The 13,872-nt window shown below is 49.4% G+C and overlaps 1 protein-coding gene across 1 annotated transcript in view; it reads left to right on the top strand.

Moving 5' to 3' along the window:
- The first annotated feature begins 7,633 nt into the window (after positions 1-7,633).
- The window catches only part of myo5b (myosin VB), a 33,736-nt gene continuing 27,497 nt past the window's right edge, over positions 7,634-13,872 (top strand). Inside the window, exons 1-2 of the mRNA XM_080510071.1 lie at positions 7,634-7,729; positions 12,857-12,967. Of these exons, the coding sequence (XP_080366197.1) occupies positions 7,703-7,729; positions 12,857-12,967 (138 nt within the window). The 5' untranslated portion in view covers positions 7,634-7,702. The remainder of the gene's footprint in view (positions 7,730-12,856; positions 12,968-13,872) is intronic.

Raw genomic sequence — 13,872 nt, 5'->3', positions numbered from 1 at the left:
AGCCAGAGGAGGGGTCAGACCGTGGGGGGGGGGGGGGGGATATGGGTTTATCAGGGCAGGTTATCCTGACCTGGAATTGAAAACGCCGGCTCGGTTCTCCTCGCCGTCATCGTTGTCGCTGCAGTGGACGTGTTCTGGTGGAACCGCTGCAGCGGCCGGTCGGGTTTGTTTATGGAATCAATAAAAGATTGTTTGTGGCACAAACACCCGGTGTCGTTTGTTTACGCCAGCGGAGGAGCCGCAGAGGACTGACCAGGGCGGCGCCGCTACAGGGTCGGTTACACAGCAGGAGCATGAGGCACGGCGAGCAGCCGGGGGGGAAGGGGGGTCAGGATCTAGGATCACGGTTCTAGATTCCAAAATTCAGGCTCCTGGATTCAGGGTCCAGGATTGAAGTTTCCTTGATCCAGGTTCAAGGATTCTAGTAGGTAGATAGAAAGATAGATAGGTTAGTAGATATAGATACCATAGATAGACAGAGAGGTTAATAGATATAGACACCATAGATAGACTAATCGATATAGATACTGGAGTTAGAGAGATGGTTTAGTAGACATAGAAACCATAGATATAGAGAGAAGTTAATAGATATAGATAAAGTAGATAGACATGTTAATAGATATAGATACCATAGATAAGTTAGATATAGATACTGTAGATAGATAGATATGTTAATAGATATAGATATATAGATAGGTTCATGGATATAGATAAGTTAATAGATATAGATACCATAGATAGAGAAGTTAGTAGATATAGATAGAGAGGTTAATAGATATAGATGCCATAGATAAGTTAGATATAGATACTGTAGATAGATAGATAAGTTAGATATAGATACTGTAGATAGATAGATAGGTTAATAGATATAGATACCATAGATAGAGAAGTTAGTAGATATAGATAGATAGGTTAATAGATATAAATATATAGATAGATTAATAGATATAAATATATAGATAGGTTAATAGATATAAATATATAGATAGGTTAATAGATATAAATATATAGATAGGTTAATAGATAGATATAATAGATAGATTGACGTGTAGTGATTTTTTTCAGAAAGGGGAAAATAAATGTAGTTTAAAATCCTTGAAACGAACCGGAAGTGAAGTGAGGACTTCCGCGTGACGGAGGGACGCACGTGCGGAGCTGCGTCGTGTTTGTGGTTTCCATGGAGACGGAGTGTCTGTTTCTGAGAGCGGAGTGTTTCTGAAGCCTCACACGAGCTCCGACTGACGTCAAGTGTCATGGAGGGTCATCTGAAGGTGCGTATTGATTATAATCAATAATCTGTGTGTGTGTGTGTGTGTGTGCGTGCGTGCGTGCGTGTGTGTGGTGTCGTGGTTCTGATCGAGTACTGCTACTTCTCTCCTGGAGGAGTTGAACTGCCGCACGGCAGGAGGAGAGATTTCCTCTGACAGTGGAGCAGCAACCTGCTGGACAGTGGACAGATGCGGTGGTTGTCATGGAGACAGTGGATGCAGTGGTTGTCATAGTGGTGGTGCTGGGCAGTGGATGGGGTGGTTGCAGTCCAGTCCAGTCCAGTCCAGTTTAGTCCAGTCCAGTCCAGTCCAGTTTAATCCAGTCCAGTCCAGTTTAGTCCAGTCCAGTCCAGTCCAGTTTAGTCAAGTTTAGTCCAGTCCAGTTTAGTCAAGTTTAGTCCAGTCCAGTTTAGTCCAGTCCAGTCCAGTCCAGTCCAGTTTAGTCCAGTCCAGTCCAGTCCAGTCCAGTCCAGTCCAGTCCAGTCCAGTTTAGTCAAGTTTAGTCCAGTCCAGTTTAGTCCAGTCCAGTTTAGTCCAGTCCAGTCCAGTCCAGTCCAGTCCAGTCCAGTCCAGTCCAGTTTAGTCCAGTCCAGTCCAGTCCAGTCCAGTCCAGTCCAGTTTAGTCCAGTCCAGTCCAGTCCAGTCCAGTCCAGTTTAGTCCAGTCCAGTCCAGTCCAGTTTAGTCAAGTTTAGTCCAGTCCAGTTTAGTCCAGTCCAGTTTAGTCCAGTCCAGTCCAGTCCAGTCCAGTCCAGTCAAGTCAGTCCAGTCCAGTCCAGTCCAGTCCAGTCCAGTTTAGTCCAGTCCAGTCCAGTCCAGTCCAGTCCAGTCCAGTTTAGTCAAGTTTAGTCCAGTCCAGTTTAGTCCAGTCCAGTCCAGTTTAGTCAAGTCCAGTCCAGTCCAGTCCAGTCCAGTTTAGTCCAGTCCAGTCCAGTCCAGTCCAGTCCAGTCCAGTGTCAACTCAACCACCTTTTGCAGCCTGTGTGTGTGTGTGTGTGTGTGTGTGTGTGTGTGTGTGTGTGTGTGTTGGTCCAGGAGCCTCCTCAGCGCCTCCTTCTCCCCCTGAGAGGAGACGCAGGACGACGCCTCCAAGATGCTCTGAAGCTCCAGCAGGAGAAGTTGGAGGAGCGAAGACAAAGGTTCACCTCCTCATGTTCCTCCTCCTCATGTTCCTCCTCCCCATGTTCCTCCTCCTCTTCCTCATGTTCCTCCTCATCATGTTCCTCCTCCTCATGTTCCTCCTCCTCATGTTCCTCCTCCTCATGTTCCTCCTCCCCATGTTCCTCCTCCTCCCCATGTTCCTCCTCCTCCTCATGTTGCTCCTCCCCATGTTCCTCCTCCTCTTCATGTTTCTCCTCCTCTTCATGTTCCTCCTCCTCCTCATGTTCCTCCTCCTCATGTTCCTCCTCCTCATGTTCCTCCTCCTCCTCATGTTCCTCCCCCTCCTCCTCCTCATGTTCCTCCTCCCCATGTTCCTCCTCTTCATGTTCCTCCTCCTCCTCATGTTCCTCCTCCTCCTCATGTTCCTCCTCCTCCTCATGTTCCTCCTCCCCATGTTCCTCCTCCGCATGTTCCTCCTCCTCCTCATGTTCCTCCTCCTCCTTCTCCTCCTCATGTTCCTCCCCCTCCTCCTTCTCATGTTCCTCCTCCTCCTCATGTTCCTCCTCCTCCTTCTCCTCCTCATGTTCCTCCCCCTCCTCCTCCTCATGTTCCTCCCCCTCCTCCTCCGCATGTTCCTCCTCCTTCTCATGTTCCTCCTCCTCCTCATGTTCCTCCTCCTCCTCCTCCTCCTCATGTTCCTCCTCCTCCTTCTCCTCCTCATGTTCCTCCCCCTCCTCCTCCTCATGTTCCTCCTCCTCATGTTCCTCCTCCTCATGTTCCTCCTCCTCCTCTCCAGGCTCAGAGAACTCCTGGAGAAGGAGGAGCAGCAGCTCCTGCAGGAGGTGGAGGAGAAGAAGGAGACGCAGCTTCAGCGTCAGACCAAGATGAGAGATAAGTGTGAGGAGCTGAAGAGGAGGAGAGAGAGAGAGAGGAGAGAGGAGGTGAAGGAGAAGGAGGAGCAGCTGTTCAGGTGACACTCACACACACACACACACACACACACACACACACACACACACACGGTGACATGCCTGGTGCTCCTCCTCAGGGAGCGGTGTGAGGAGCTGCATGCTGCCAGGAGGAGGCGCAGTGAGCAGCAGGTGATGGAGGAGCGAGCGGCTCAGGTGAGGAGCAAGGAGGAGGAGCGGCGGCTGCAGCAGGAGGAGGAGCGGCTGTTCCAGCAGCTGTGGGAGGAGGACCGCCGAGCCAAGGAGGAGCGAGAGAGGGAGGAGCAGCAGAGGAGGAGGCGCAGGGACACCGAGCTGCAGGAGGAGCTGCAAGAGCAGGAGAGGAGGAGGCGCAGGGACACCAAGCTGCAGGAGGAGATCCAGGAGCAGGAGAGGAGGAGGCGCAGGGACACCGAGCTGCAGGAGGAGCTGCAGGAGCAGGAGAGGAGGAGGCGCAGGGACATCGAGCTGCAGGAGGAGCTGCAGGAGCAGGAGAGGAGGAGACGCAGGGACACCGAGCTGCAGGAGCAGGAGAGGAGGAGGTGCAAGGACACCGATTTGCTGTACCTCCTCAACACTCAGGAGGAGGAGCAGCAGGAGAACGCTGCACTCAGGAAGGTACCGTGACACACCTGAACACCTGAACACACCTGAACACCTGAACACACCTGGACACACCTGGACACATGAACACACCTGAACACATGAACACCTGAACACATGAACACCTGAACACACCTGGACACACCTGAACACCTGGACACCTGAACACATGAACACCTGAACACACCTGGACACCTGAACACACCTGAACACACCTGAACACCTGGACACACCTGAACACACCTGAACACATGAACACACCTGGACACACCTGGACACACCTGAACACACCTGAACACATGAACACCTGAACACATGAACACCTGAACACACCTGGACACACCTGGACACACCTGAACACATGAACACCTGAACACACCTGGACACCTGAACACACCTGAACACACCTGAACACCTGGACACCTGAACACACCTGGACACACCTGAACACCTGAACACACCTGAACACATGAACACACCTGGACACACCTGAACACCTGGACACACCTGAACACATGAACACCTGAACACATGAACACCTGAACACACCTGGACACACCTGAACACCTTAACACCTGAACACCTGAACACATGAACACCTGAACACACCTGAACACACCTGGACACCTGAACACACCTGGACACACCTGAACACCTGAACACACCTGAACACATGAACACACCTGGACACCTGGACACACCTGAACACACCTGAACAGATGAACACCTGAACACATGAACACCTGAACACACCTGGACACACCTGAACACCTGGACACCTGAACACATGAACACCTGAACACACCTGGACACCTGAACACACCTGAACACACCTGAACACCTGGACACACCTGAACACACCTGAACACATGAACACACCTGGACACACCTGGACACACCTGAACACCTGGACACACCTGAACACACCTGAACACATGAACACCTGAACACATGAACACCTGAACACACCTGGACACACCTGGACACACCTGAACACATGAACACCTGAACACACCTGGACACCTGAACACACCTGAACACACCTGAACACCTGGACACCTGAACACACCTGGACACACCTGAACACCTGAACACACCTGAACACATGAACACACCTGGACACACCTGGACACACCTGAACACCTGGACACACCTGAACACATGAACACCTGAACACATGAACACCTGAACACACCTGGACACACCTGAACACCTTAACACCTGAACACCTGAACACCTGAACACACCTGGACACCTGAACACACCTGAACACACCTGGACACCTGAACACACCTGGACACACCTGAACACCTGAACACACCTGAACACATGAACACACCTGGACACACCTGAACACACCTGAACAGATGAACACCTGAACACATGAACACCTGAACACACCTGGACACACCTGAACACCTGAACACCTGAACACCTGAACACATGGACGCATGAACACATGAACACACCTGAACACACCTGAACACATGAACACATGAACACACCTGAACACACCTGGACACCTGAACACATGAACACACCTGAACACACCTGAACACACCTGGACACCTGAACACACCTGAACACACCTGAACACACATGAACACCTGAACACACCTGAACACCTCCAGGTGGAGCTGCGGGAGCAGCAACTTCGCTACAGGAAGTATCTCCTGGAGGAGAAGCAGAAGGAGGCGCAGGAGAAGGCGCAGGAAGAGGCGCAGATGGAGGAGCAGCTGATGGAGGTCTGGAGGAGACGGGAGGAGCAGCGTCTCCTGCAGGAGGAGGCCAGGAAGCGACTGATGGAGGAGGTGAAGGAGGCGCAGAGGCTGCAGGTCCAACACAGAGGTACACACACACACACACACACACACACACACACACACACACACACACACACACACACAGTAACACACTGTGTGTGTGTGTGTGTGTGTGTGTGTGTAGTTGACGTCAGCCTGCAGGAACAGGTGGAGGTGAAGCAGCAGAGGATGGAGCAGCTGAAACTGCTGGAGGAGCAGAAACTGCAGAACCAGGATGAGAAACATCGGTGAGAAAATCTCATAACGTCTCACACTGTCTCACAATGTCTCATAACGTCCCATAACATCTCATAATGTCTCACAGTGTCTCATAATGTTTCACAATGTCTCATAACGTCTCACAATGTCTCATAGTGTCTCACAGTGTCTCATAATGTCTCACAGTGTCTCATAACGTCTCATAATGTCTCACAGTGTCTCATAATGTTTCACAATGTCTCATAACGTCTCACAATGTCTCATAGTGTCTCACAGTGTCTCATAATGTCTCACAGTGTCTCATAACGTCTCATAATGTCTCACAGTGTCTCATAATGTCTCATAACGTCTCATAACATCTCATAATGTCTCACACTGTCTCATAACGTCTCATAACATCTCATAATGTCTCACAGTGTCTCATAATGTCTCACAATGTCTCCTGATGTCTCCTGACGTCTCGCCGTGTCCTCCAGGCGCCGCCGGGCTCAGCAGCAGTACGCGGCGGACCTCCGTGCTCAGATGCAGCAGGAGGCGCAGCAGCGATCACGACGGGAGCAGGAGGCGCAGCAGGAGGCGCAGCAGCAGGAGGAGGAGCTCCGCCTCCACCAGCAGCTCCAGCAGCTCCACCTCCAGCAGCTCCTGACCTCCAGTGGGCCCCCGCGCACCTTCAGGAAGCCGCAGGGCGCCACCTGGGGGCGGAGCCACCCGGGAGAGCCAATGAGCAAGGCAGCGCTTGGGGGCGGAGCCATTGAGGAGAACCAATGAGCAGCTCCGTCTTTTCTGTCGCCTGAGTGTGATCTGGATGTAAAGTTTTAATAAAGGACCTGTTTTGATTCTACTGTGTGTGTGTGTGTGTGTGTGTGTGTGTGTGTGTGTGTGTATTTGTGTGTGTGTGTGAGTGTGTGTTTGTGTTTGCGTGTGTGTTTGTGTGTGTGTGTTTGCGTGTGATTGTGTGTGGTGTGTGTGTGTGTGTGTGTGTGTATTTTTGTGTGTGTTTGTGTGTGTGTGTTTGTGTTTGCGTGTGTGTGGTATGTGTGTGTGTGTGTGTTTGCGTGTGATTGTGTGTGGTGTGCGTGTGTTTGTTTGTGTGTGTGCGTGTGTGTGTGTGTGTGTGTATGTGTGGCGTGAGAGAGACAGACAGCAGTTCATACCTGTGGTGGGAGTGTCGGGGAGTGACACCACACACACACACACGCACACACACACACACACACACACAAACCAACCCCTATTGCAACGTGTGTGTGTCTGTGTGTGTGTGTAGTTGTGCCTAATATTAATATTGTGTCACTGTTGATTTAAAAGCCTCCATTTCCCATGATGCCCTGCGGGCATAGCGACAGGTGAGACGATGACGTCAGCAACCAAACCTGCTTTTGGTCTCGGTTGTTGTCGCGCTGCAGGTCCTCACCTTGTGTGTGTGTGTGTGTGTGTGTGTGTGTGTGTGTGTGTGTGTGTGTGTGTGTGTGTGTGTGTGTGTGTGTGTGTGTGACTCAGCAGCCAATCAGATTCAAAGGACAACTGACAGGTTGAACTTCCGTTTCTCCACCTGCGACTTGTCGTCGGTGAGGCAATGGACCTGTCTCCGCCCACACACACACGCGCGCACACACACACACATACACGCGCGCGGACGGGGTGACGTCATGACAGGAACTGGCTCACCTGTCGCCTCCCGGAAGTCGCGGCTCCAGCGAAGTGACTGAAAGTTGTGGATTCGGAACCGAGCGGCCCGCGATGCCCCGCTGAAGAACCGAGACCATGTCGGTGAACGAGCTCTTCACCAGGGTGAGTCCTGCAGACCCGCCGCTCACCGGGACACCGGAGCCGCCCGGCGGGGCGAAGTCCGCCGCCCGGGAGGGACAGCAGGGAGAGACCCGGGGGGAGAGACAGGGAGAGACGGGGAGAGACAGGGAGAGACGGGGGGAGAGACAGAAAGAGACCCCGGGGAGAGTCGGGCAGGGAGACCCGATGGGAGAGAACCGGGGAGAGAGAGACAGGGAGAGAGGGAGAGACCCGGAGAGAGACGGGAGGAGAGAACCGGGGAGAGAGAGACAGGGAGAGAGGGAGAGAGACGGGAGGAGAGAACCGGGGAGAGAGAGACAGGGAGAGAGGGAGAGACCCGGAGAGAGACGGGAGGAGAGAGACGGGGGGAGAGAGACAGGGAGAGACGGGGGGAGAGAGACGCGGGGGGAGAGACAGGGAGAGACGGGGGGAGAGAGACGCGGGGGGAGAGACAGGGAGAGACGGGGGGAGAGAGACCCGGGGGGAGAGACCCGGGGGGAGAGACAGGGAGAGACGGGGAGGGAGAACCGAACCGGGGAGAGAGAGACAGGGAGAGAGGGAGAGACCCGGAGAGAGACGGGAGGAGAGAGACGGGGGGAGAGAGACAGGGAGAGACGGGGGGAGAGAGACCCGGGGGGAGAGACGGAGAGACCCGGGGAGGGAGAACCGGGGAGACCCGGAGGAGACCCGGAGGAGACCCGGGGGGAGAGACGAGGAGAGAGAGACAGGGGGAGAGACAGGGAGAGACCCGGGGAGAGACGGGGAGAGTCGGGCAGGGAGACCCGATGGGAGAGAACCGGGGAGAGAGAGACAGGGAGAGAGAGGGGGGGGGGGGGAGAGAGACAGGGAGAGACGGGAGGAGAGACGTGGAGAGAGACGGGGGGAGACCCGGGGCGAGAGAGACGGGGGGGAGTGACAGGGAGAGACGGAGAGAGAGACGGGGAGAGACGGGGAGAGACTGGAGGAGAGAGAGACAGGGGGAGAGAGACAGGGGGAGAGACAGGGAGAGAGACGTGGGGAGAGAGACAGGGAGAGAGAGACGGGGGGAGAGAGAGACAGGGAGAGAGAGACAGGGAGAGAGAGATGGGGGGAGAGACCCGGGGAGAGAGAGACGGGGGGAGAGAGACCCGGCGAGGGAGAACCGGGGAGAGACGGGGGAGAGAGACAGAGAGAGAACCAGGCCTTCATGGAGAAAGACCCCAAGTCGTCCTCCAGGGCACACTGCCCCATGGAGTCCTGGTCCTGGTCCTGGTCCTGGTCCTCCTACTGGCTTCTGTTGACCCTGCAGAGCAGGTGGAGGGTCAGAGTCCAGAGTCCATTATTTACACTGTGAGGGACTGATGTTTATATTTACACCGTGAGGGACTGATGTTTATATTTACACTGTGAGGGACTGATGTTTATATTTACACTGTGAGGGACTGATGTTTATATTTACGCTGTGAGGGACTGATGTTTATATTAACACTGTGAGGGACTGATGTTTATGTTTACACCGTGAGGGACTGATGTTTATATTTACACCGTGAGGGACTGATGTTTATATTTACACCGTGAGGGACTGATGTTTATATTTACACCGTGAGGGACTGATGTTTATGTTTACACCGTGAGGGACTGATGTTTATATTTACACCGTGAGGGACTGATGTTTATATTTACACCGTGAGGGACTGATGTTTATATTTACACCGTGAGGGACTGATGTTTATATTTACACCGTGAGGGACTGATGTTTATATTTACACTGTGAGGGACTGATGTTTATATTTACACCGTGAGGGACTGATGTTTATATTTACACTGTGAGGGACTGATGCTTATATTTACACCGTGAGGGACTGATGTTTATATTTACACCGTGAGGGACTGATGTTTATGTTTACACCGTGAGGGACTGATGTTTATATTTACACTGTGAGGGACTGATGTTTATATTTACACCGTGAGGGACTGATGTTTATATTTACACTGTGAGGGACTGATGTTTATATTTACACCGTGAGGGACTGATGTTTATATTTACACTGTGAGGGACTGATGTTTATATTTTCACTGTGAGGGACTGATGTTTATATTTACGCTGTGAGGGACTGATGTTTATATTAACACTGTGAGGGACTGATGTTTATGTTTACACCGTGAGGGACTGATGTTTATATTTACACCGTGAGGGACTGATGTTTATATTTACACTGTGAGGGACTGATGTTTATATTTACACCGTGAGGGACTGATGTTTATGTTTACACCGTGAGGGACTGATGTTTATATTTACACCGTGAGGGACTGATGTTTATATTTACACCGTGAGGGACTGATGTTTATATTTACACTGTGAGGGACTGATGTTTATATTTACACCGTGAGGGACTGATGTTTATATTTACACTGTGAGGGACTGATGCTTATATTTACACCGTGAGGGACTGATGTTTATATTTACACCGTGAGGGACTGATGTTTATGTTTACACCGTGAGGGACTGATGTTTATATTTACACTGTGAGGGACTGATGTTTATATTTACACCGTGAGGGACTGATGTTTATATTTACACTGTGAGGGACTGATGTTTATATTTACACCGTGAGGGACTGATGTTTATATTTACACTGTGAGGGACTGATGTTTATATTTTCACTGTGAGGGACTGATGTTTATATTTACACTGTGAGGGACTGATGTTTATGTTTACACTGTGAGGGACTGATGTTTATATTTACACCGTGAGGGACTGATGTTTATATTTACACCGTGAGGGACTGATGTTTATGTTTACACTGTGAGGGACTGATGTTTATGTTTACACTGTGAGGGACTGATGTTTATGTTTACACTGTGAGGGACTGATGTTTATATTTACACCGTGAGGGACTGATGTTTATATTTACACCGTGAGGGACTGATGTTTATGTTTACACTGTGAGGGACTGATGTTTATGTTTACACTGTGAGGGACTGATGTTTATATTTACACCGTGAGGGACTGATGTTTATGTTTACACTGTGAGGGACTGATGTTTATGTTTACACTGTGAGGGACTGATGTTTATATTTACACCGTGAGGGACTGATGTTTATATTTACACCGTGAGGGACTGATGTTTATGTTTACACTGTGAGGGACTGATGTTTATGTTTACGCTGTGAGGGACTGATGTTTATATTTACACCGTGAGGGACTGATGTTTTTATTTACACCGTGAGGGACTGATGTTTATGTTTACACCGTGAGGGACTGATGTTTATGTTTACACCGTGAGGGACTGATGTTTATGTTTACACTGTGAGGGACTGATGTTTATATTAACACTGTGAGGGACTGATGTTTATATTTACACCGTGAGGGACTGATGTTTATATTAACACCGTGAGGGACTGATGTTTATATTTACACTGTGAGGGACTGATGTTTATATTTACACTGTGAGGGACTGATGTTTATGTTTACACCGTGAGGGACTGATGTTTATATTTACACCGTGAGGGACTGATGTTTATATTTACACCGTGAGGGACTGATGTTTATGTTTACACCGTGAGGGACTGATGTTTATATTTACACCGTGAGGGACTGATGTTTATATTTACACCGTGAGGGACTGATGTTTATATTTACACTGTGAGGGACTGATGTTTATATTTACACTGTGAGGGACTGATGTTTATATTTACACCGTGAGGGACTGATGTTTATATTTACACTGTGAGGGACTGATGTTTATATTTACACTGTGAGGGACTGATGTTTATATTTACACCGTGAGGGACTGATGTTTATATTTACACTGTGAGGGACTGATGTTTATATTTACACTGTGAGGGACTGATGTTTATGTTTACACTGTGAGGGACTGATGTTTATATTTACACCGTGAGGGACTGATGTTTATGTTTACACCGTGAGGGACTGATGTTTATGTTTACACCGTGAGGGACTGATGTTTATATTTACACTGTGAGGGACTGATGTTTACACTGTGAGAGACTGATGTTTATATTTATGCTGTGAGAGACTGATGTTTATATTTACGCTGTGAGGGACTGATGTTTATATTTACACCGTGAGGGACTGATGTTTATGTTTACACTGTGAGGGACTGATGTTTATGTTTACACCGTAAGGGACTGATGTTTATATTTACACTGTGAGGGACTGATGTTTATGTTTACACCGTGAGGGACTGCTGTTTATATTTACACCGTGAGGGACTGATGTTTATATTTACACCGTGAGGGACTGATGTTTATGTTTACACCGTGAGGGACTGATGTTTATATTTACACTGTGAGGGACTGATGTTTATGTTTACACCGTGAGGGACTGATGTTTATGTTTACACCGTGAGGGACTGATGTTTATGTTTACACCGTGAGGGACTGATGTTTATATTTACACCGTGAGGGACTGCTGTTTATATTTACACTGTGAGGGACTGATGTTTATGTTTACACCGTGAGGGACTGATGTTTATATTTACACTGTGAGGGACTGATGTTTATATTTACACCGTGAGGGACTGATGTTTATATTTACACCGTGAGGGACTGATGTTTATATTTACACTGTGAGGGACTGATGTTTATGTTTACACCGTGAGGGACTGATGTTTATGTTTACACCGTGAGGGACTGATGTTTATATTTACACTGTGAGGGACTGATGTTTATGTTTACACCGTGAGGGACTGATGTTTATGTTTACACCGTGAGGGACTGATTTACTGGCTGGTTTAGTGAAGACGTGAGGAGTTGGCTGCTTGGAGTTTGTTCCCATGGAAACCAGCCGACCGTCTGTTTCAGATTAAATCTGATTAATTAAAGTTTGTTAGTTCCAACTGACCAACTGTCTGTCTGTGTGTGTGTGTGTGTGTGTGTGTGTGGGGAGGGGGGGGGGGGGGGGGGGGGGGTCCCGGCCAATCAGAGCAGCGCTCACACTTTGAATGGATCAGCCACTGTTTATCTGGGACAATCAGCCAACAGCCAATCAGAGCGTATCCTCACAGCAGGACACACACACACACACACACACACACACACACACACACACAGAGGACTTTGTGTGAGTGGAGGAGGGACGCACACTTGTGAGTCTCTGTTCCAGCGGGTCTCTGCTCTGTGTTCCAGTACACCCGGGTCTGGATTCCCGACGCAGACGATGTTTGGAAAGCAGCAGAAATCACCAGAGATTATAAAGAAGGAGAAGCAACACTTCACCTGCAGCTGGATGATGGAACGGTACCACTTCCTGTTCCACCTCACTTCCTGTTCCACCTCACTTCCTGTTTTACCTCCCTGTTACAGTTCATGTTTTTGAGAACTTTGAGAATGTTCAAATGTAAAATGTGTTATAAAGCAAATTATTATTATTATTATTATTATTGTTGCTATCGTGACTTCCAGTTCCACCTGAAGTCACTTCCTGTTCCACCTCACTTCCTGGTTCCAACAGAACTCACTTCCTTTTCCACCTGAACTCACTTCCTGTTCCAACTGAACTCACTTCCTGTTCTTCCTCAAGTCACTTCCTGTTTTCAACTGAACTCACTTCCTTTTCCACCTGAACTCACTTCCTGTTCTTCCTCAAGTCACTTCCTGTTTTCAACTGAACTCACTTCCTTTTCCACCTGAACTCACTTCCTGTTCCACCTCAAGTCAATTCCTGTTTTCAACTGAACTCACTTCCTGTTTTCAACTGAACTCACTTCCTGTTCCACCTCACTTCCTGGTTCCAACGGAACTCACTTCCTTTTCCACCTGAACTCACTTCCTGTTCCAACTGAACTCACTTCCTGTTCTTCCTCAAGTTACTTCCTGTTTTCAACTGAACTCACTTCCTTTTCCACCTGAACTCACTTCCTGTTCTTCCTCAAGTTACTTCCTGTTCCAACTGAACTCACTTCCTGTTCTTCCTCAAGTTACTTCCTGTTTTCAACTGAACTCACTTCCTTTTCCACCTGAACTCACTTCCTGTTCTTCCTCAAGTCACTTCCTGTTTTCAACTGAACTCACTTCCTGTTTTCAACTGAGCTCACTTCCTGTTCCACCTCACTTCCTGGTTCCAACGGAACTCACTTCCTTTTCCACCTGAACCCACTTCCTGTTCCACCTCAAGTCACATCCTGTTTCCACAAGAACTGACT

Source organism: Blennius ocellaris (genome assembly GCF_963422515.1).
Source record: "Blennius ocellaris genome assembly, chromosome: 15".
Lineage (NCBI taxonomy): Eukaryota > Metazoa > Chordata > Actinopteri > Blenniiformes > Blenniidae > Blennius > Blennius ocellaris.
This window is presented reverse-complemented; position numbering and strand designations above follow the sequence as displayed.